At 42.3% G+C, this 23,470-nt stretch overlaps 1 protein-coding gene across 1 annotated transcript in view; it reads left to right on the top strand.

The window, feature by feature from the left end:
* LOC108785573 overlaps positions 1-23,470 on the top strand; it is a 63,238-nt gene that overhangs the window by 15,692 nt on the left and 24,076 nt on the right. The window contains exon 3 of the mRNA XM_018554661.1: positions 20,706-20,884. Coding sequence (XP_018410163.1) covers positions 20,706-20,884 — 179 coding nt within the window. The remainder of the gene's footprint in view (positions 1-20,705; positions 20,885-23,470) is intronic.

A 23,470-nucleotide genomic window follows, 5' to 3' on the forward strand; every position in this document is an offset into this window, starting at 1 on the left:
AGACAGTTTCCTGGTACATTTTGCAGGGTGGATCACAGAGGTGGACGGCAGCTCTTCTGGTTTAAATGAGCCCCAAATATATCAAAGCAGTAAAACCAGTTCCTTACCAGCTCCCTTTCCCTGAGCGGACCCTCCTAATTGTATTGCTATGTTTAGCGGCACCTCCACAGATGTAATCGACAGCTGAGCGTACCTCATTATAGCTGCAGTTATTGGCATCCAGAGTGCTCGCTCTGATAGTGTTACCAGACTGAATTGCTATGTAGAGTTTCAGCTGGACCTGTAGACCTTTCTAGACATCAGGAGGTATCTTTTCTGCCACTTGGGTCCTTGTTTTCCTAGATTTGTATCATCACACTAGCACTTGTCTGAATGTCAAGCTAAAGATTTCCTATAGTCTTTTCTCTACTTTTTTTTTTTATTTTGTGTACATTTAGTGTAGATGGAAATGTTGGGAATAGTTTGTTGGGAGGAAATAGTTTGTGTTGTAGCGTAAGGCTCATCTAGTGGCCACCTCGTTATTATAGTAGGCCGATAAATGGTAGAAATCCTTCACGTCACGTTGTGAAAGTTCCAAATCATTTCACAGGCCGTTCAGACTTCATTGTAGTTGGAATTGAATCAGTTTTCTTGTCTTAAAAGTAGCTGCTAATGATATATTATTCATGAAGTAGTGGAGAAAAGCTGATAATTGTGAGGTGAACCTTTCCGTGAAGCCATCTAATCTCCGCAGTCATCTCATCCATTTCTTGAAAAGCAAATATAAATAAAGGTTTGATGAAGGAAGTGGATATTAAACTTGGCTGCTTATTGAGGGCAATAGGTGATATTTTTGTCATTCAGTAAAATTTTGGGTGTCTTCAAATGTTTATATGAATTGTGATTCTACATTGGAGAAAAAATGATTTACCACAAAGTACAAAACACAGTGGTCTTTACTAGAACTACTGTGGGTTCAGCCCCTCCTGGGAATGTTGCATTCAGAGAAGTTTAATGTGGGGCCTCCATATGCTTTTCCTGTGTATTTTGAAATATTCTGATGCTTTTGATGACCTCAGCTGCAGGGATCGCTGGGATATACATGAATATGAAATGCAGGATCCAGTCTATGTACCTGCAGTTGATGTTGGAGTTATTTGTGCATATTGAAGACTATAGCCAGATGCGTTTGGACCACTGATGTTTGAGCTGCACCATGCGTGAATGTCTCTTCCTTTTGTTATATGGTTGGAAGTTATCAAATATACGCTGACGCGTTTGGTAGTTCTGCCCATTGGGCTGTGTCCCTTCTGTCTGGGGAAAAAGGTAGATTTTGGGTTGTTGTGAAGTAAGTTACATGTATTTGTAAAATTGCTTGCATTCTGTCTTGTTATCCTGTTATCAGGGTTTTCCTCTTTTAATTGAAAACAATTTGAAGTCCTGCAGTGGAGTCTGTAGCATTCTGCTGACTTAGAAAATCTATCCTCCACAGTATGTGTCTGCACCATGTTCTGAGGGCCCATTCCCACCACAACCAGATCACCAGACCAGATTGTTTCTGGACCCAAAATGTATCCTAATGTATCCCTATGCTATTTCTGGCCTCTGTTCACAGCAGCGCAGTCCGTTCCAGACCAGAAAAATACTGCATGTCTCATTTTGTCTGGTCTGGAATGCATGTAAACGCATAAAGATTCATGCAAATGCATTGGAACGCACCTGAAAGCCCATTTTAAGCTGAAAACCCCCCCAGCTCTGTAACGTAGTAACATCACTGTAAAAATGTGGCAAAACGCAATGTACTGCGTTCCAGATCTAGCCCGGAAAATGGTGTTAACCTGCCCTCAAACACAGAATCTAGAAACTTAGGTCTGCAACCTGATCCAGTTACCACTTTAGGTTTAAAAATTGAAGCATTCATTTGTGTTTCTTTGCCCTCAGGACCCCTTCACACTATACTGCACCACGATATGCATGTACAGCAATGAGCTTTATTTTGCATTGAGGTGTTTAGTTGGTGTTTGGCACTCCATTGATGCATACACTATTTGTATTGGATATGTAAACTGGTAGATCACACGTCTTGATATTCACCATCTCTATGCCGTCCCCTTGTAATGAAATGCGAAATGCGCACACTTTTGAAATGCATGAGTACTTTTAGTTGTGGTTTTGTTTTTTCTTTTTGGCTTGGTTGGGCTTGTTGTTATGGTGCCCATTCACACTTAAGAATAATTTTGTAGCTTGAAGCACCAAAAAGTACATGAATTTCTTTTTGGGTACAATTGCACATTTTTGGCCTCATAGACTTCAACGAGAGTCTGAAAATCCGTATGGAAAATGTGCTTTGTAACAGTCTTAATAACAGTCTCCTCCCAGTAACTAGCTTTTTCATTGGCTGAAACAAATATCACTCATTCCATAAAATGTGCAAAAAAACCTTCTAATCTGCCTCAAAACGCCCGCGCTCAAGTGTGAATGAAGTCTTAACATTTTGTATAGATGTGAAAAAATGGTCTAGTAACTATTTATTATGAAATTTGGCCCCTTTTGCGTGTTGTTTTTTTTTACTCCTATTATGGGCTTACGGGGCCCGAGCAGTGTCGTATTTCAAACTATCACAGTCCTTCCTTCCTTTAGAAATATAAAACCTGACTGGTTACTGTGGGAAAATACACCAACAAATGCCTCTCTTAGGCCTTGTTCACACCAAGCGCGTTCCAGGAGCAGAGCAGTTACAGACCGGATCAAAACTGCGTCCAATGTATTCCAATGGTATTTTGGGGTCTAGTTCACACCGCAGCGTTCAGTTCCAGAGCATGTAAAAAAAAAACTGCAGCAAGCCCTATTTTACCTGCTCTGGAACGCATGCAAACGCATCAAATATGCATGCAAACGCCCTGTAACGTGCGAAAGCCCATTTTAAACTTTAAATTTTTATTTTTTATTTTTTTTTAAACCAAAAACGGCCCGGAACGCGGCAAAGAATGGGGCACAACCCACTGCACTGCGTGTGCAGAAACTCATGCAGATCTGGTCTGCATTTGGTGTGAACAAGGCCTTACCTTTTATATAGTTTGTGTGTGTTCAGATGCATCCAAATTGAAGCTTGTTTATAGCGTTACACATTATTTCTATTGATATGTATATATGTGTGTTTTTCAATGTGTGCAGTTATAAAATGTACATTTATCTGGTTTGGGATTGGAAGCAGGCAAAGAAAGCAACAGGTTGTTAACTCGCCTTGAAATATATTTCATTGTAATCACCTGGTAAGATTTCAACAGACTGTGTCCTCAGATGACTCCCTTGTGCCTCAGCACAGATATCCTTAAAGCTTATGTGAAGTAAACTAATAATAAGCAGGCTAGCAAATCATATCCACTCTGTCAGCTCTAAAATGCCACCATATTTTTAACATTGTATGCCAAGTACCTGAAAGAGATTTTATTTAGTGGTCCCATGACTGCAATCACCCCCTTTACAGTGTTTTTCTGCAGGGTGGGCAGCATGGTTTAATCCCAAGTATCCACCCAGTGCTCAGTCAGGGGTAGACAGAGGGGTTGTCAGTCTGTGACTATGGGCTCAGGGGGTGTGTGTCAGCCTGTGTCCATGGGTTTAGGGATGTCAGCCTGTGACCATGGGCGTAGAGAGTTAGGGGTGTCAGCCATGGTAGTAGGGTGTTAGCATGTGTCCAGAGGGTTAGGGGTGTCAGCCTGTGACCATGAGCTTAGGGGGTTAGGGGTGTTAGCCTTGGTAGGAGGATGTCAGCCTGTGACCATGAGTTTAGAGGGTTAGGGGTTTCAACCTTGGAAGGGGCATGTCAGCCTGTGACCATGGGCTTAGAGGGTTAGGGGTGGTAGTCTTGGTAGGAGGATGTCAGCCTGTGACTAGGGGTGTCAGCCTGTGATCACGTGCTCAACCTGCATCACAGGCTGACTGCAGACATGACATGCACAGCATCTTGTAGACTCCAAGTGAAAACATAAACTGTGTTCTGCTGCCAAAGGTATACATCTGAGGTCTGAGAACAGGAAGCCCTGCAACATGAAGGGGACTGGCAGGATCAATAGGCATTCAACCTGCAGTACTACCTAACAACAAATATAAGGCAGCAAAATATCACTTTTATCATTTGAGTCAACATACATGACTCATCTGCGGATCCCGAGGACAAGTTTTAAACATCACTTTGCACAGTAGCGCTGTTTTGAAAATAATAGCTAACATGCTTAGTCCTGAATATTCCAGTATAATAAGCTAATAACTGGTTCTGGGATGTTAATGTCCTTGGCTTGAAGCCAACAATCCTCCCAGCTAGCAATAGATGCTGCAACAACTTCATCGTAGAAAATGAAGGGTGAGCCTTGTGTTCAGGGCAGTGTAGTATGTGGGAAGTCAGTACAGATTATTTCATGATGGCTCACAGCATATTCTAATCCATATCATTATTCAGACTGGATCCCTCCGCCCTGCACTGTGTTCTTGTGCTGGAAGTCGGATCACAGACTGGTTGCAGTGGGTGTCATCTTGCTGTGGCTAGTCGTGTATGTGTTTGACTTTGCTGCTCCTGATTGGCTAGGCTGTGAACATGTGACGGTTCACTGAGGTTTACTGTTCACCTCATTTGACATCAGAGGTCAATGACTAGCTGTTGTTGATCTTTTTTTCTTCTGACGTCAAATTCCTTCCCTCGGGCAACTCTTGAGCCTGAAGAAACTACAGCAAATGATTGGCCTGTGTTTCCTGAATGTGAGCGGAACATCTTGTTATAGAAAGCAGTGCCTTTTGTATAACTAGATGCAGTGTGTTTAACTATTTGTCTTTCCGAGGAGGTTGTAGGCGACTGCTGTTAGTAATGTGGAGTTAGAATGCAGACAGTTTATGCTTTGCATGAGTACTAATGCTGAAGGTGATCTTAGCTGTATTTGTGTAGTATTGCAACAACACCGACAAATACTTTCATGATACAACAACACCGGCAGATACTTTCATGATACAACAACACCGGCAGACACTTTCATGACACACCACCGGCAGACACTTTCATGATACAACAACACCGGCAGACACTTTCATGACACAACAACACCGGCAGATACTTTCATGATACAACAACACCGGCAGATACTTTCATGATACATTTTTTGCTTGCACTAACAGTTCACTTTTCAGGACAGGTTTTCAGGAGTCTGCTCGGCACAAATAGTACAACTTGGACTGAGAAGAAAGGGGTTGACTTCAAAAAGCTTGTTCTAAAAAATTAAAGTGACACTAAACCTGGAAGTTAAATCTTAAAAATGCGTTCAAGTACCTTAACTATTAACAAAAATGCATCTTATTTGTGTATCACTCGGCTGTAGATCCTCAAACCATCTCTGAATTGGTGCTGACACTGTCCTTCCTTCTGGAGGGTGGCTACTTTTGTTCCCCTTGGTCCCTGTGTGTGTTGTATAGATACATTTTTGTGAATAGTTAAGGTATGAATTTTTCTTTTGTATCAATTATGTGTTTGTGCCCTTTTCATACAATGCGGACGTGGCATGCCGTGCACCGCAAATAAATACTGACTGCACTTTTTCACAGCGCACTGGGCTGTAGCATAGTGCAGTACATCGCACCTCTGTGTGGGAACCTGAATTCATTTTTTTTAACCCTTGCAGTGAGGCTAACCCCACATTGCAAGGATTAAGTGCTTGTTTTTGTCTAGGTGCTAAAATAGCAAACTTATACTCACCTGAAGCTCCTAGCCGGCCTGCTGTCACAGCGCTCCCTACAGCAAGTCTCCTCCTTCTCAGCAGCATTGGAATCTTCTTCAGCATCCTCACGTTTATACACTGTGTATGGAAAATGGTTTACGGGACTTTAGACCACTGCAGAGGAGGGGGAGAGACGTTGGCAGGACCAGTCTAAGAAGAAGCCAGCTCGGAGCTTCGGCTGAGTTAACTTTTTTTTTACGAGCACCCGGGTAGTGCGGGGGTAGCCCCACTACATGGGTAAATAAAGAAAAATTGCTAGAGTTCTTAAAAGGAAAAAAAGGAAACCGTGAGATTTGCTGAGATGGAGCATTACACCTCCCACCCACCAGAACTGTCAGAACACACTAGCCTGTCTGCTAAAATGGAGCATTTCAGTGGGCAGGCTACTGTGAACGGGCTACAAAAAAAAAAAAAGGTAACACAGACAGTATTCCATGTGTTCTGCATCTTGTATTTTACAATTCACTCACAGGGCTAGCTGTAAGCACTTCACTGAACAGAAGAATATATGGGGTAGCCCATGACAGAAGCAGAAACTTTCAACTAGTGTCCATTAGAATCCTTAAGCTGGCCATACACTTTACAACCATCGCACGACTTTTGTTGTGCGATGGTCGTAAGGTAATTAAAAGCTCGTACGATCTGCCCATCTTGGACAAGCAGATCGTACTTGCGATCATCGCAAGCCCGCCCCGCTGAGGGGAGGGCTTCCGATGACTGCAATGCTGAGCGGGCACACCGGCCCGTGCGCCATTTGTCTCCCGAGAACGCCACTAACCCGCCGAAAATCGTACGATTCTCAGCAGGTTTTCAAGCCTGCTCGTTAGACAAAAGTCGTGCGACCGTACAGAAGACACTGTTGTACACCTGCCGATTATCGTACGATAATCGGCAGGTGTATGGGCACCTTGAGGCGTAAGTCCTCTGAGAGCTTAGTGAAGAAAGAAGTTTACTAACAGATCCTGTGTTTTCAACTGTGTTGTCAAGTAGGAACTGTCGGAGGTATGGTGCCCCCACCCTTGTGTTTGCTGGTTTCGGTGCTTTTCCTTGATACCACCCTTCTAATTTCGTGGATGTTTGTTAGGACCCCTGTCAAGTTTTATTTTTTCTGCCAGCGTTCCATTGGGAAGATTTTCCTTCACATTCTGTCTTGAAGACGGAGCAGGAAATGAGAGTAGATCACTCAAAATTGAAGACAAACAATTGTCACCCAAAATTGAAGACAAACAATTGTCACCCAATCAAGTGTCCCCATTGAAAGATTTCCCCTCTATAGCTGTTCTAGTGACAACTCAAAGTTTTGGATCTTAGTCCTATTGACAGTGGTCATCAGGACAAATAGGATAAATCTCCCCAGTGGAGACACAGACAACAACAAAAACTGACAGGGGTCTTATTCTCCCCTATCCAATCCGAAGTAAAAAAAAATAGCTTTAGTTTTAAATTTCTTCTATTCCATGTTCCTGTATTGTAGCTCTTTTTGTAACACTTCACCAGCTAATTTCTCATGGATTTTAGAATGTGGTAAGACATGCAGGCCTAACCGAAATATTATTCATAAACAGGCCTGCTTGGGTTGCATATTTTTAGAGCTATGTAGGAGGAAAGGGTGAGAGCAGGAAAATATTTGTGTTGGCTTTAGCTCCGGGGAAAAATGAAAGATAAGCCCAAAAAAGTCATCCTATGCTCACTATTACTCCATAGGTAATTCTGTGAATACCTAGACACGCGAGGACTATTGCATGATGTAGCTGAAATAGGACATAGATGGGAATATATCAACCTGACAGGGATGTTAATCATTCCCAACTCTATCCAAAGGGAAAAATCAAATGATAGCTTTTGATATACTTTAGAGCAGTGGTTCTCAACCTGTGTAACCTTAGGACCCACATTTGTCCTCGGTCATTAAGTGGCGACCCAAGTCACACCGCAATGGAATGCACGACATTGCAGTACCGCGCATTCCAGTGCAGGTGATTGGACTGTGAGTGGGAGGTGCGTTTGGGGTACCATTAAAATAAATGACAATGCAACGCACCTCCCACACCAGAACGCGCAGTAGGTGTGATTGCACGGTACAGTGCAATAATCGCATGGGACTGTGCGGTTAACACACTGAACTAGTGTGAACGGACCCTCAAAAACACTGACAGACACACACAACTACAGACACAATCTCACACACTCGCAGACATCCTCATACACACATATACACTCCATAAAAAAATAAAATAATGTTTTTCTTTTTTTTAAGATCCCCCCAGCCTCCCTACCTTACGAGAACTGGAGTAGATCCTCAGCCTGGGTGTGCTGTGATGGAGCTCCATCCATATGTGCATGGCTTGCACAGCTCCATGCGTGCCCTGTAGAGGTGCCGGGAGCCAGAATGTGACATCACTCCGGTCCAGGTACCTCTACAGGATACGTGAGGGAGCTGTAAGCAATGCACATATAGATGGAGCTCCCTCACGGCCATAGCACCAGCCCACCCCATCTCAAGTCGACACTCGTCACCGGGCAACATATTTTGAATGGCCTCTCGGTGTGAGAACTGGCAGTGCTGCGCTAGGGGGAGGCTGAGGAGTCTCTCAACTAGAAAAGTGGAAGGCATGCGGTGACCCAATGAACACGGGGTCGCGACCCACTTTTGGGTCACGACCCACCATTTGAGAACCAAGGCTTTATAGCTTTTACTTGAGTCGTTTTATCCGTGGCCACTAAGACGTGTCTCCACCCTCCTGAATAATGACAGTCTGTCCTTAGTAACCATTGACTCACATGTTGCTCAAGGTTTTACCCTCCTAATTATACACACCTTGATGACATGGAACCAGTGTCTGGGAGACTTTCCAAAAGGAAGTTTCAGAGAACTTTATTTCTTTACACAGTATTATATGTTCTGCAGTGCATTACAGAGAGCGTTACTCGGTTCTGGAGCAATGGCAGTGACAAAATCATCCCGGCACAGTCATAAAAAACCAAACTTGCTAAGCTGTAAGTGTTTGGTAGTCAAAACATAGCTGGAATTCTACTATAATTTTATAAAGAATACTTACTAGAAATAGAAATACTATAAAGAATGGGCATAAAAGTGTAGAACTTTATAAATTACATGTTTATATGATTGCGTTGATTTAGCTTAGATTTTTAACACTTAGGGGCTAAATCTTCCGTATGGTTTGAATGAACGCTATTTGCACTGCTTTCCTGCCACTAGATGGAGCCAGGGAGCAAAGGAATTTCCTATGCTCCTCAGCGCCATCTAGTAGCGGTAATGTTGTGCGAATTGCATTCACCATGGTATATGGCTGGGTGGACAGTTTTTAACCCCTTCGTGACTGACGACGTACAGTGTACGTCGCCAGCATCGGGGCTGTTTAAACAGACTCCCGGCGACTTTTGCCGCCGGGACTCTGTTTAAACTTGTAGAGCCGACTGTCGGCTTTACAACAGAAGCGATCCTGGCGACTTACCTGTCGCCAGATCGCTTCTGCGTCCCGAAGAAGGGGCCCCCCCCCCCCCGCCGGACACCCCCGCCGTGCTTCCCGGGCTCCGTTGCCCCTCCTACGGGCCCGGGACCGGCGATCTTTGTGTCCGCGGGGAGCTGGGGAGGAGGTCGACGAACTTCCGTTCATCGATCCCCTCCCCGTTCTATGGGACCGGGAGCGATGCAGATTGCATCACTTCCGGTCCCTGGGCTGTCAGTTCTGGGCTCCTGCAGCCCAGCTATAAGCTATTGAAGTGCGATCTGCACTTCAATAGCTTATTTCCAGTGTAAAGGTGACACTGAGGGTCTTTTGGACCCCCAGCATCACCTTAAAGAGGACCTGTCACCACCATCTGCTATTACATGGGGGGGCTTGCAAGCCCCCCCATGTGATAGCAGTCAAAGTAAAAAAAAAAAAAAAAAAAACAGTTTTTAAAATTAAAATTAAATAAAATAAATCTAATAATAAAAAAAAAAAATTTAAAAGTCCCCCGCCCCCGCGAGCACGCGCGTCGCCACGTAAACACGCGTCGGGTGCGCCTACGTATGAAAACGACGAACGCGCTACACATGTTGGGTATCGCCGCGCACGCCGGAGTGAGAGCAATAATTCTAGGGCCAGTATTTTGGGGTATCTCTAAATTGATGACCTGTGGGGGCTTTTAAAGCGTCTTCTATGGACTTTTTGGGGTACTGGGGTTTTTTGCCGTTTTACGGATGCACGCAATTTGTAACCTGGGCATGTTGGGTATCGTTTTACTCGTTGTAACCTCATCTTTTATATTTCATTAAAAAAATTGGTATTTTGTTGTGTTTTGGGGCATTTAATTACATTTTTCACAAAATATTGCTCAATATAAAAATTTGCAACTACCACCATTGTATTCTATAGGGTCTTGGCATTCAGAAAATATATAATGTTGGGGGGTTTTAAGTAATTTTCAGGCCTAAAATGTGGAATATAACATGGGTACAAAAAAAAATGAAAAAAAGGCCTCAGTCATGAAGGGGTTAAATCAGCCCCATACAGAATACTTGTTACAGAGTGTTGAGTAGTGCTGCTGAATATCAAATCTGGAATAGGTAACACGGTAGGGATGAAATGAACAGATGCCTTAATGCAGTAGTAAACTACCATGTGAAGTGTGCGTTTTTGCCATAATATCTGCCCTTCTTCAGCACTGTCTGATCAACCGTCCGTCCATCCCCTGCTCTGTCCCCCACCACCATCACCACACTTCCAGGTTCTGTGGGTCTCCTCATTCCCTAGTGGGTGGCCAGTGATAATGTAACTTTTGTTATGGAGCTGCATTGCACTAAATATGCTAGTTGTCTAGCAGTCATGCTTACCTGCCTGCTAGAGTGCTTTCAGCCACTGACCCAGAATCTTTTAAGATTTGCATACTTGTTCTATATCAGTGACTTAAACATACTGAAGTGATTGGGTCAGCATAACAGCAGGAAACTAGTTTTTTCAGGTGGTCAGCAGTGACCTCAATATTTCTCTCTGTACTTTATTTTATGCAGACGAAGAATATGGGAAGTGAAGTGAACTTTTTTGGTTTCTATAATCGTTCCATTCAGTGACTGAGTATTAGAACCATCGGATGAACCTTACAGCCAGGCAATTAACAATTTTAGAATGCAAATTTGACAGTGACAGTCTACATTTTTCTAAGGATTCTTTTTCCCTAAAGGACAATTTCACCTAGTGATATTGTCCTTTAATAAATCCCCTACCCCCCTGAATGCAGTTCACCAGGAATAATACTTGCCTTCCTCCACCATCCAGTGATCTTTCCTCTGACAATCTTCTCACTGGCTTCTCTTTATACTGCACAAGCATGCCATCTTACCTTGGGGAAAGCTGTACTAATGACCTTTAGCAAGCCCTCAGTGTGTATGGTTTACCTATAGGAATAAATAAGAGCTGGAGGGGGCATGTGCAGTATGAAGAGGAGGAGCAGGCCCGTACTTTGTGAGAGGAAAGATTGCTTGCTTGGGTAGGAAAGTCAGTATTATCCCAGGTGGAATGCACTCTTGGGGCTGGGAAGGATTTATTAAAGGGCAACTTCACTAAAGGTGAAATCGTGCTTTTAATGTGACCTTGTACTTTTGCCATCCTGGAAAAAGCAACAAGTTCACTGTGCTGCTAATAGTGGCCCCACTAGCAGCACCTGGTCCTCTTCCCACCACCGTTCATCTCCTGGAAAGCACAGAAATCTGACAATCTTCTCACTGGCTTCTCTTTATACTGCACAAGCATGCCATCTTACCTTGGGGAAAGCTGTACTAATGACCTTTAGCAAGCCCTCAGTGTGTATGGTTTACCTATAGGAATAAATAAGAGCTGGAGGGGGCATGTGCAGTATGAAGAGGAGGAGCAGGCCCGTACTTTGTGAGAGGAAAGATTGCTTGCTTGGGTAGGAAAGTCAGTATTATCCCAGGTGGAATGCACTCTTGGGGCTGGGAAGGATTTATTAAAGGGCAACTTCACTAAAGGTGAAATCGTGCTTTTAATGTGACCTTGTACTTTTGCCATCCTGGAAAAAGCAACAAGTTCACTGTGCTGCTAATAGTGGCCCCACTAGCAGCACCTGGTCCTCTTCCCACCACCGTTCATCTCCTGGAAAGCACAGAAATCCCCGGTACTTCCAGGTATGTGGAAGAGCCTGTGACTCACTCCATTTCCTCCCGTGTGGCCACGTGACAGTACTGGATCTTGGTAATTGGCAGCTCAAGTCCTCCGCACTGTCACGGGGGCATCGAGAGAGTCCTCGGCTCTGTATAGAGTGCACATAACCTTGCAGAGCAGACACGAATACCAACACGTGTACACTTAATTCATACACAAACTAGGCCCACTGCATTCTAATTTATACAAGAAAAAGTGCCACTGACACCGGCAATGAAACTATATGAGAAAATGAATCTTCTTTGATAACAATTCTTAGCTGGGCAATTGAAGCGCGAGCTGGTGAAATGCGGATATCTAATGGATTGTATTGATTTCAGGGCTTAGAGCCAGAGGTCTTTTCCAATAAGTTTATGGAAGTTCTATAGGATTTATGAGCAGAAAAAATGCCCAGCTGTAATCATTTATTGATTGGTTCTTTTTCCAGCAGTACTAATAATGCTCACAATACACTTCAGAGCAGGTATTTCCAGCCACCGCTGTTTGTATCAACTGATTATTTCAATTTGAATTGCTAATTACTGGACCAGGAACTATTCATCAAATGCTCTATTAAATAGGTTCAGGTCCTATCACACTAGAGACTAAAGTTTAGCAGTAGGAACAATAAACTTTATGGCAGTAAAAGAAGGACAACATATTACCATTCAGAATGGAGGGGGCTATGTATTTAAAGGGCCAGTGTATGATAATTGTATGTGGTTAATGCGTGTACTGATAGTATTGGGTATATAAATTCCTTTTTTATCTTAATTCGCATGACTTTATTGACACTTCACTTTTGTATGCAGACCAAGCTAGTCAGCTAAAAAACGAGCTTAAACAGGGAGAGGGGTTGGGACAACCTGTAATGACAGGGGTGATTTCCAAGTAGCAGCAACAGTGTAAATAACATTTAGGGCCCATTCACACTGGATCCGTTGCATTGCGATCTGTTGCGTTGCGATACGTTTTTCAACATACATACATTTATCAGAATACAATATTGTTCATGACCTTTAAAAGGTACTGTAATTAAAGGTTTGCATTCACAAGTCTCTGATATGACATTTTGAAGTTTTAATGATCTCATTGGTCCTTGGTACAAAAGCTTGTGTCCTGCCAGCATGTTGTGGGGAAGCAGAGGTCCAATGCCCCTGGCTGAGTCTGAGCCAGAGCTCTTCAGTTGGCTGGGGCATGAACTTTACTGATTGCAGAGCTATAAATCTTACAACAAACCACTGGTTCCTCTGAGTGAAAGAGTTCTGCTGGCAGGAGACAGGCTTTTCGACTTGGACAGTGGCATGCTAAGAAGGAAAACATTAAGATATTGAACACCTTCTTTTTTTAATGCACCTATAATGTATTTACACGTTTCAAACTGTGGGTTGAATTGGGCTTAGCCGGCAGTGGATAAAGTTACCTTTACTCAGAAGCAGATGTGCTCACCACAAGCCAACCTCAATGTATTTCACTGGACATCACTAATCTCTCTGGTGAAGAACCTTCCTCATTTTGTATTGACGCCATTCTGAAAACTAAATGCTTTCAAAGCAGAGCACATTCTGTGGTCGGGTTTTGACAAATCCTTTATGCAGTTAGTATATTGTTGTAATACAATTACAGCAAGTACATGACGGTAAGCATGGAAGATTAAAAGTGGTATGGATTCTTGCGGGGGCTACTTTTTAATACTTTTTTTTTTTTTCACATCAGCGCTCTACTATTATAACGTAGCATGCCTGTCCCTGCTCTCCATTTTGTTTCTCCAGTTTTCCACCCCCTGTTCTTTTATAGCAGGGTTTCCAGCTAAGTTAGATCTTTGTGGTCCTGAGTCTGCAAGGCAAACTTCAGTGTGTATTACAGAGTAACCTCCACATCACTGTGTGTGTGTGTGTGTGTGTGTGTGCCATTTGTAAGTGAGTCCTATTGATCTGTCACTTGGTGATTTGTGCCAAGACTGAAACACTGCAAATCAAGCTGTGCTGCAATTGTGTCTGTTCTGTCTTGAAATGATTGATTCCTGCAGGGGTGGATTCTGCCTTTTACTGCAGGATTTATTTCTTATCAGTCTTCTACACAGAGTGGGAAATGATTCTAAGACCCTCTTATTACATCAATTAACGCCTGTTGTTTTCCTAGCCTTGCATTATCTGCTTGCACTCCAGGATCAGATGTAATTGAGAGCGATATGCCCTTGTCCTTATTTCTCAAGAGGCCAATTAGTGCCAACACAGATCTCTAATACTTTACTTGGTGCTCTTGTGCTTGGATGAACTGTGTGTGTTGAAAGGGCATGACAAAACCGATCTAAACATCAAGTGTGGGCAGTCATTTTATAGAAAATATTTGTGTTTTTTTTTCTTTTTTTGAAATCTAGCAGTAACGGAAACAAACATAGTAAAAGAAAACCTAAAACGTGTTCCAGAGTACATATATTTAAAGTATAAATTGTGTGTATGGGCAAAAAAACAAAAAAAAACAAAATATATCCAATCCACACGCCAAAGACATGCTGAAAGGTTAATTGGCTCCGGTCCAAATTGGTCCTGTCTGTGTGTGAAATAGGGGCCTTAGATTGCAAGCTCTGTGGGGGCAGGGACTGATGTGATAGTGCAGTATGTAAACCGCTGATCCCCTCCAGATTTTGTAAGTTTGCCCACTTACAAAGAAATGAAAGGTCTATATTTTTTTTATCATAGGTGCATTTGAAATGATAGAGACAGAATATCAACCAAAAATCCAGAAAAAAACACATGATACAAATGTTATAAATTGAGTTGCAGTTCTTGAGGAGGGGGACCTTGTGAGCGCTGCAGGATCTCAATCCATAGCAGTGTATTGTGTTACCAATGGTTTGTTTGGTGACTGTGGTCCCAACTGCCCTGAGATCATTCACAAGCTCCTCCCAAGCTCCTGAAGTTTCAGGCTTATCCCTCACTTTTCTCATGAATTATACCCCATGAGGCCAAATCTTGAATGGAGCTCCAGACCGAGGGCGATTGATGGTTATTTTGTATTCCTTCCATTTGAAAATAATCGCTCCAACAGTTGTTTCCTTCTCACCAAGCTTGCTGATAGTCTTGTAGCCTATTCCAGCCTTGTGCAGGTCTACAATCTTGTCCCTAACGTCCTTTGACAGCTCTTTGGTCTTTCCCATGGTGGTGAGGTTTGAATGGAAAAAAAAGATTCTGTGGACAGGTGTCTTTTATATACATAACAAGTTGTCGTGAGGAGCACCTTGTTAAATTGACAGGACTTATCTGTGTACCACATAGCCAGTCTGTGGGAGGAGCCAGAATTATTATTGGTTGGTAGGGGATCAAATACTTATTTTACTCACTGAACTGCAACTCAATTTCTAACATTTGTATCATGTGTTTTTCTGGATTTTTGGTTGATATTCTGTCTCTATCATTTAAAATACACCTATGATACAAATTAGAGACCTTTCTTTTCTTTGTAAGCAGGCAAACTAAAATCCAGAAAAAAACACATGATACAAATGTTATAAATTGAGTTGCAGTTCTTGAGGAGGGGGACCTTGTGAGCGCTGCAGGATCTCAATCCATAGCAGTGTATTGTGTTACCAATGGTTTGTTTGGTGACTGTGGTCCCAACTGCCCTGAGATCATTCACAAGCTCCTCCCAAGCTCCTGAAGTTTCAGGCTTATCCCTCACTTTTCTCATGAATTATACCCCATGAGGCCAAATCTTGAATGGAGCTCCAGACCGAGGGCGATTGATGGTTATTTTGTATTCCTTCCATTTGAAAATAATCGCTCCAACAGTTGTTTCCTTCTCACCAAGCTTGCTGATAGTCTTGTAGCCTATTCCAGCCTTGTGCAGGTCTACAATCTTGTCCCTAACGTCCTTTGACAGCTCTTTGGTCTTTCCCATGGTGGTGAGGTTTGAATGGAAAAAAAAGATTCTGTGGACAGGTGTCTTTTATATACATAACAAGTTGTCGTGAGGAGCACCTTGTTAAATTGACAGGACTTATCTGTGTACCACATAGCCAGTCTGTGGGAGGAGCCAGAATTATTATTGGTTGGTAGGGGATCAAATACTTATTTTACTCACTGAACTGCAACTCAATTTCTAACATTTGTATCATGTGTTTTTCTGGATTTTTGGTTGATATTCTGTCTCTATCATTTAAAATACACCTATGATACAAATTAGAGACCTTTCTTTTCTTTGTAAGCAGGCAAACTTAAAAAATCTGCAGGAGATCAAATAATTATTTTCCTCACTGTACATGCCAACTTCCCTATGTCATGTCTCTTTACAAACACTACAAGTACAAGGAAATGGTGGTTTGTTGGCAGCAATCCAGTGTGCTTTCCACTTTCTGTGCTGCACTGAAATTCTAAGCAGTCCTGTCTAGCTTTCTCTGTGAATTAGAAAACTCTCCTTTATGTTATGGAGATGAGGGGAGGTGTTCTGTAGTCCTGACACACTTTACTGTCCCAGGGTGACAACATTGCTCCTCCATAGATACAGTACAGGAGATGAGGATTGTCATCCTAGGACATGGATTGTTCACTGGCAGGAAGGATCTGGGAGGTGAAAATAAATAGGGGGGGGGGCCTGGAACACGCCACCATATCTAAGCACTGGTAAGCTGCAATATTATACATTTTAGTTCTGGGGTTTAGCTGTACTTTAAAACGGTTTCATGTAACCTATGTTGAGTCTATTATAGTCACCATGTAAGCTCCCATTCTCATTAGGTTCTTCCATCTCATCTTTGTCTACTTCTTTATATTACAAAACCTTTTATGGAGGTCGGATGGATAAGATTACCAACTTTAGGTTTTTTTTCTCCACATGAGGGTTTCTAGCAAACCTCTATAGTGCAGATTTCAGCGAGACCAGAATAGTGGTTTAATTTATATCAATTAATATTCCAAAGAACAAACTACTTTTATGGTCACTACATCACAGGATTCTTCCTCATAGGAATGAACAATATATCAGTTTATGTATCCAATGGAACGCCAAACTATTAGACAAGTTCCATGTGTTCTATAAACGTTGACATGTATTATCAGACATATGAAAACCACATTAAAGTACAACGCCAGTATTTGTTTATTATTAGTTCCCTCCCTGTATACAAAATAAAATCTTGCTGATTTCTAATTACCCATGCCATGCTCCAGCACTGTCCCGGAGGTCCTCCTCAGTCCAGTACCGGAAGACCTCTTTAGGCAGAGCGACATTCATGCCATTCTGCCCCTTTCCTGTGAGCCCAGCCTGTTGTTTTCATGCACCCTAGGGGGCTCATCATCACACAGGCTGAGTTTACAGTACTCCAGGACTGAGCCGGTGCTGAACTGTCATTAGATGAGCTCTGCTCAGTCCTAGAAAAATGCCTGCTGGGAATAGGATGTACTGGTGACATCATGGAACAGGCAAGAAGATTGCAAGAGAAAAGGTATGTACATGGCAGGAGGTTGTGAAAAAGCTGGAGTTTGGCTATATAACCCTGCTTGGGACCTCTTATAATACAATGATCATATCACATTTCCACTGGACTTTCAAACCAGTATGTTTAATTAGCACTATCCCATGAAATGTATTTATGGTAATGCCAAGTCCCTTATAAAGATCCACCTGATATTCAGTTTGAATTACTTCCATGTAAATGACTCCTCATTTTGCAAAACACACATTGCATAACTTGACACACATTCCATATGGGGTTTCCATTCAGAGTTCTTTACTGTGCTACTCAATGGGCCTACATGCACCACACTTTTACCTGGCATTTCATTGGTATCCCTGGTTTTCTCAAGTTTGGTGTTAAATTGGATACAAAATGATAGATTTCTAATCGTGTAGGGGCAATAAGTGGTTTATTCGTTCTTTGGGATGTTACATGCTTGGGCAAGCTTATTTTCCTGTAATTATTTCAAAGCGTTTTGTACATTTTGCTATATAATTGTTCATTTTTGATAAATCAGACTTAGCCAAAGATGATAATGAAGATCACCAGCACTCACAAATTGAAGAAATCCAGAAGTTCTCTTTATTGTAGAATAGCGTCACATGTATCCAATAGCCAACGTTTCGGGGACCACATAGTAACCTATGCTTGCACCTTAAGAAGGGACCCTGCCTGGTCCAAAAACGTTGGCTATTGGATACATGTGACATTATTCTACACTAAAGAGACCTTCTGGATTTCTTCCATCTGTGAGGGCTTGTCATCTTTATTATTATCATCTCTGGATTTGCACGGTACCATCCGTGGACATCACTGCAAGCACCATTGCTATTCTACAGCATTATAGGTCCTATGTGCGTTTATTATTATTTTTAGATTGGAGCTAGTAAGCCATTGCAGCCGCGATCAGGGGATTGAGGGCGCAATGCTCTGGCTCCTGTAGATTCCAATACATCGGTACGGACATTCAGTAACATGGACAGGAGGAAGAATGAATTGGCTACAAGTGTGGTGATGTCACCGCACTTGTATTCCATGGAGAACTACAAGTCCCTGTGGTGTGGTGGCTGATAGGACTTGGAGTTTCTCCATTCACAGATCCTGACAAAGCATCTGGAAACAGATGACACGGCTGCGTGGGCAGAGCCACACACAGCCGCACTAAATAAAAAAAACACCACCAGCCTACGGGGAGAAGAACCCCACGCTTCAGGTAAGTGGGAGCGGGTTACACCCTAAATATGGGTGCAACATGAAAGATGGTCAGAAAGGAACACTTAGACTTTAATAAAGACTGGAATAATTGAGATACATTTACATTAACCTGCATTTTCTGCTGCTCACGGCAACGTCTGTTTATATTCACAAAATAAATGTAACAGGGTGATTGAAGATGAAGGTACTGGGTGAATAAGGGAAACAAAAACACAGTGGAGGTTTACAAAGAAAATTATGAAATTCACCTTGTTCATAGTAGTGTAAGTTATTAATGTATCGGTCAGCTCTTTTTAAATACAGATAATGTCACTGAAAGCAATGCTTTCCATTGACAAAGGTTACATTTCAGACTGTGGGCGAGGTAAACTTGAGCCTCCATTCACACGAGTCGTTTTATAAGGCCAAATACGCATGGAACCGCACTAAACATAAAATGCAATGCAATATTCGAACTATTGTGGCGACCGCGCGGTACAAAACTGTGCGCCCCGCAAAATAGTCCAAGCGTGATTTTTATGGGCGGATTCCCCACGTTCCAGATATAGTAATAGCTGCAAACGTGCCGAATCCGCTCCAAGCTCACTCCCGTGATGCACTACAATCTAACATTCAGTTTGCTAATTTGTATGGAGGTTGTAGACTATCACAGGAGCGGGCTTGGAGCGGGAAAATCTTTAAATAGAGATACTTGTTCTGTCCAAAACTAAAACTACTGTAGGTAAGTTTAAATTACTCCGATTTCTGATTTCTCAGCTGAACTATGACCACCATTGCCAAACTAAGAATGCTCCTGGTTATGAAGACACCAGAAGGTGCCAGATGATATCTGTTGGCCCCCTTTGCAGAGCACCACAAAAGTTGCTATTTACATACTGACTTTTTGATGATACTTGATTGATATTTGCATAGGCTTAGTCACGCTCCCTTGAAGCACCTAAGTGTTATCTTGGGGGTGCCTTTTCCCCCTAAATTTCTAAAGTGGGGAAGGTTTGCCTAGAGGTGAAATCTAGCAATTTATTGTTTTTCTTATACATTGATGACTTTATTTTATTTGTGTTTTATCATTTTATTGCTTTTCTTTACATGAGATCCGGTTTATTGGTATTTATTTTTGTTTATAATGATGATGATTTATGCCGTTAAATCCACATAGCTTTGTAGGCCTATTTCTAAAGGTTGAATTTACTGTTTCTCAAATGTTTCTGAACGTTTTATTTATAAAGCTGCTTTGAGCCATTCCTCTACTCATTTTTATCATAGTTAAATAAAGTGACAGTAACCCTGCAAACAATATTTTGCAGATGTCTGTCAGCTTGTAAGGGCTTCTGATTTATTTATTTTTGTTCTGATAACTACATCACCCTAAGCCAGGCATAATGTAAGTGTTCCTTAGACCAGGGCTCAAAATTTCCACTCGCCCCCTCGCAATTGGCGAGTGAAAATTGCGTGGGGGCGAGTGGAAATCCAGGGGGGGGACTTCCGCCGCTTCGGCAGCGCCGATCGCTTTCTGTTTCCTCCACCCGCTTCTTGGAGCGGCACCGCAGCCTCCGACGGCCGGGCCGCTTCTCCCTCGGCCCTAGCCACAAACTGACCTGGCGGAGTTAAGGGTGGGGCACGGTAGAGGTCAGGTGGGGCGACTGGTGGCGAGTAACTCTTAAGGCCTGGCTAGTAGCTCAGGACTTGAAATTTTGAGCCCTGCCTTAGACTGTGGTTTTCTCAAAGGAGTCTCACACCTCAACTTAGCCACCATTACCTGAAAGCTCTGCTACTATTGGAGACAGGATTTTAAGAGCTTTATCACATAGCATATAGTAAAGCTAGCTTTATCAGCATCCTAATAATGTTGGCTGAATGGCTTTCATGTTGGTCTTGTGGATTCAGTACTCTGATTTACTTACCCAGCATGATCAGAAGTTCTGGTTTCACATGCTTCGGACTGGTTCTGCATCAGTGGCTTAGAGTGTAGAAGCCAATGGTAACCTGACCACTAGTATTTTCCGAGAGGTCAGCAGTGGCAGATTATGTATTTCTCTCATTGCAGTTTTTTTTTTTTTGGTACCGAATGTTCAGACTCTTGCATATGTCTATTAAGGATTAAACATCAAATTTATTTATAATTGCTTTTTCCAGGACACTCGACCCAACATGTCAAGACCTATGATCACCAGATCACCTGCTTCTCCTTTGAACAATCAAGGCATTCCTACCCCAGCCCAGCTCACTAAATCCAATGCTCCAGTTCACATTGATGTTGGCGGTCACATGTACACAAGCAGTTTGGCGACACTAACAAAATACCCAGATTCCAGGTAAGAAAGCTGAACCTGTTGGTGGAAGTATGGTAAAAAAAAAAAAGAAATGTTTCTGGTGGCTGTTTAAAGTGTTTTCATTTTAATAATGTTCTAAATAAAACTTTTAAAATGGCATCATTTTTGAAGTCAAACCTGGGGGGGGGGAGAGATGTGGCGTCATCTGAAAGAATTTTTTGAGGGAATGGCAGGAGCTGACCTGAAAACGCTTGGCTGTTGACTCTTGGAACTGATCCCCAGGCTTCTAGTTGTCCTGAGTTATTGTCCAAGGTCAAGCATGGAGAAACGTAAGTGAGGTCTATGACACACTAGTGAAGTCTCCTCTCTGATGAACAAGATTCTGAAGCATTTCCGCCAGCAAGAAAGTAAACTGGTTTCCTTTAATATACACCTATAAAACTCTACAATAGGCAATCATATTCCTTTGAAAAAGGAATCCTTTTAAAAGTGACTACCTCTGCCACAAGAAGTGATGGTCACAATGCATGACTACACACTATAAATAAGCCTTTTGGTGGACATGGACATAACCATCTTGCTGTCACACAGCCTAGGAACATTTCTTGTGCTCCTCAACTGATAGGATTGCCTGGCGTTTTTTATATTTATATTGGCACTTATTTTTAAGTTTGATATGAACTGGACAAAGTGGAAAGGAGTAGCTTTAGCTATAGATGTAACACGTGATAGTCACCCATACAATAGCATGGCAGAGAAAGCCAACTGATAAAAAATAAAAGCTTCAGCTGTCCTTATTTTATTAGCTGGCACATATTGCGCAATTAAATGTATTCAGATCTTTTAAGTTGCTTTAGACCTTGGGCAATGTTCAGGGCGTGTATACTGCTCAGGCATAAATATGACAGTTTCTCAGATTCCTTCCCAGAATTTCCAGCAACACGGTTTTCCTGGAACTTTAGTAATCAGTGTATGCCATTAACACTGGCGCAGCATCTTATTGTTCAACAACTAATCGTTGGATCTCATTTCTCTTCAGCAGTGTTTTTGTCTTCAAGCTATTTTCATAGATCTTATGAAGATTTGTAAAGCACTGTATGCAAATATATTCTGCTTATGGCAAAATGTTTTATTTCAGCAGAAAGCTTATCCATATTCCTTTTTCTTGGGGATTGGTTATACTTGTGGCCATACATATAATTACTAAGCTTTAAAGACATTAGAAGTAGAGTTGACTATAGAGCTCTCCTCATTGGAAAGCATTTTCAGTGGTTAAAGATGCTCAGTTCCTAGAATAAAAGTATAAAATAAAGTGCCCCCTGCAAAATGACATATAATGCCTACCTATCCCCATGTAGCCAAACTTCACTGTATTAGGGCAGGTTTCACACCATTTTCCAGACCAGATCTGGTCCGGAATATGGTGTGAACATGCCCGCAGTTCCAGTGCAATCCAGACCAGACAAAATGAGACATGCAGTATTTTTCTGGTCTGGTCTGCGCTGGTGTGAACAGAGGCCAGAAATAGCATAGGCATACATTAGGATGCATTTTGGGTCCGGAAACAATCTGGTCTGGTCTGGAGATGATCTGGTGTGAATGGGCCCTTAAAGAGCTACGTCTGCCAGAAGAATCTACAAAATGTGACACTCCCTGAAATTGCAGGTCCCCTGCTGTGCTCTGTGGTTTCCCCCACCGGTCCCTACATCATTACATGACACAGTAGTGACATCAAAGCCATTGCTCTGTGAGTTCTCCCTCCAGTCCCTACATCATTACAGGACACAGGAGTGACATCAAGGACAGTGGATCGAACTAGTAAACACAATGAGGAGCACTAGGAAGCCTGTACTGGGACTTATGCACTTCATGAATGCAGAGGTACTGAGTTTGGGAAGTCCCAGGATGCATGTAAGCAATGGGGTTTACATGCATACCTGTAAAGCTGCGGCTTCAGCCTGCCAGTGATTGATTTGTACAGGATGGCTATATGCTGCTGTACAGTGCACCTGTCACTCCAGATCAGAGAAATACCCCAGGATGTGAGGTTCAAGAGCCTTTAAATTGCAGATTATGGCTTATTAGGAACAACAGTCAATCAAACGTCTTTTTTTTTTTGCAAGGCATATATGTGTTTTATTTGTATGTCCCATGTTGTAATCAAGTTGGGAACATACATTTTGTCTCTTTCCATGATGCATAAAAATAAAGCCGTCAAAGCACCCATAAACCTAAAGCACCTTTTTTTTTTGGGAAAATTATTTTTATTAAAGTTTTATACAAGTAATACATTTAACAACATTTGCTCTCACAACCGTGCAGCACACAATAAGTGCAACAATTCCACCCCACCCAAGCCAACCCCAACCATGGGGGTTAGCTCCTTATAAACAAAAACCTAAAGCACCTTTAATGAGTTACTGAGATTATAATGAAGAGTTTAAAATCTTCAGAGGTTATCAGAACAAATGACAAATAGGGTAAAGCTTAAATATGCCTACCTATCCCCATTAAAGTTCTTCAAAGCTTAAAGGTTAAAGTTCTTCAAAGCTGTTCTGAAGGGGCTAATTGGGAGGAGCTCGGAGAGAGGTAGATATTAAATAGTGTTACTCCAACACTTAAGTTTAT

Source organism: Nanorana parkeri, unplaced genomic scaffold (genome assembly GCF_000935625.1).
Source record: "Nanorana parkeri isolate BGI_ZX_2015 unplaced genomic scaffold, ASM93562v1 scaffold168, whole genome shotgun sequence".
NCBI lineage: Eukaryota > Metazoa > Chordata > Amphibia > Anura > Dicroglossidae > Nanorana > Nanorana parkeri.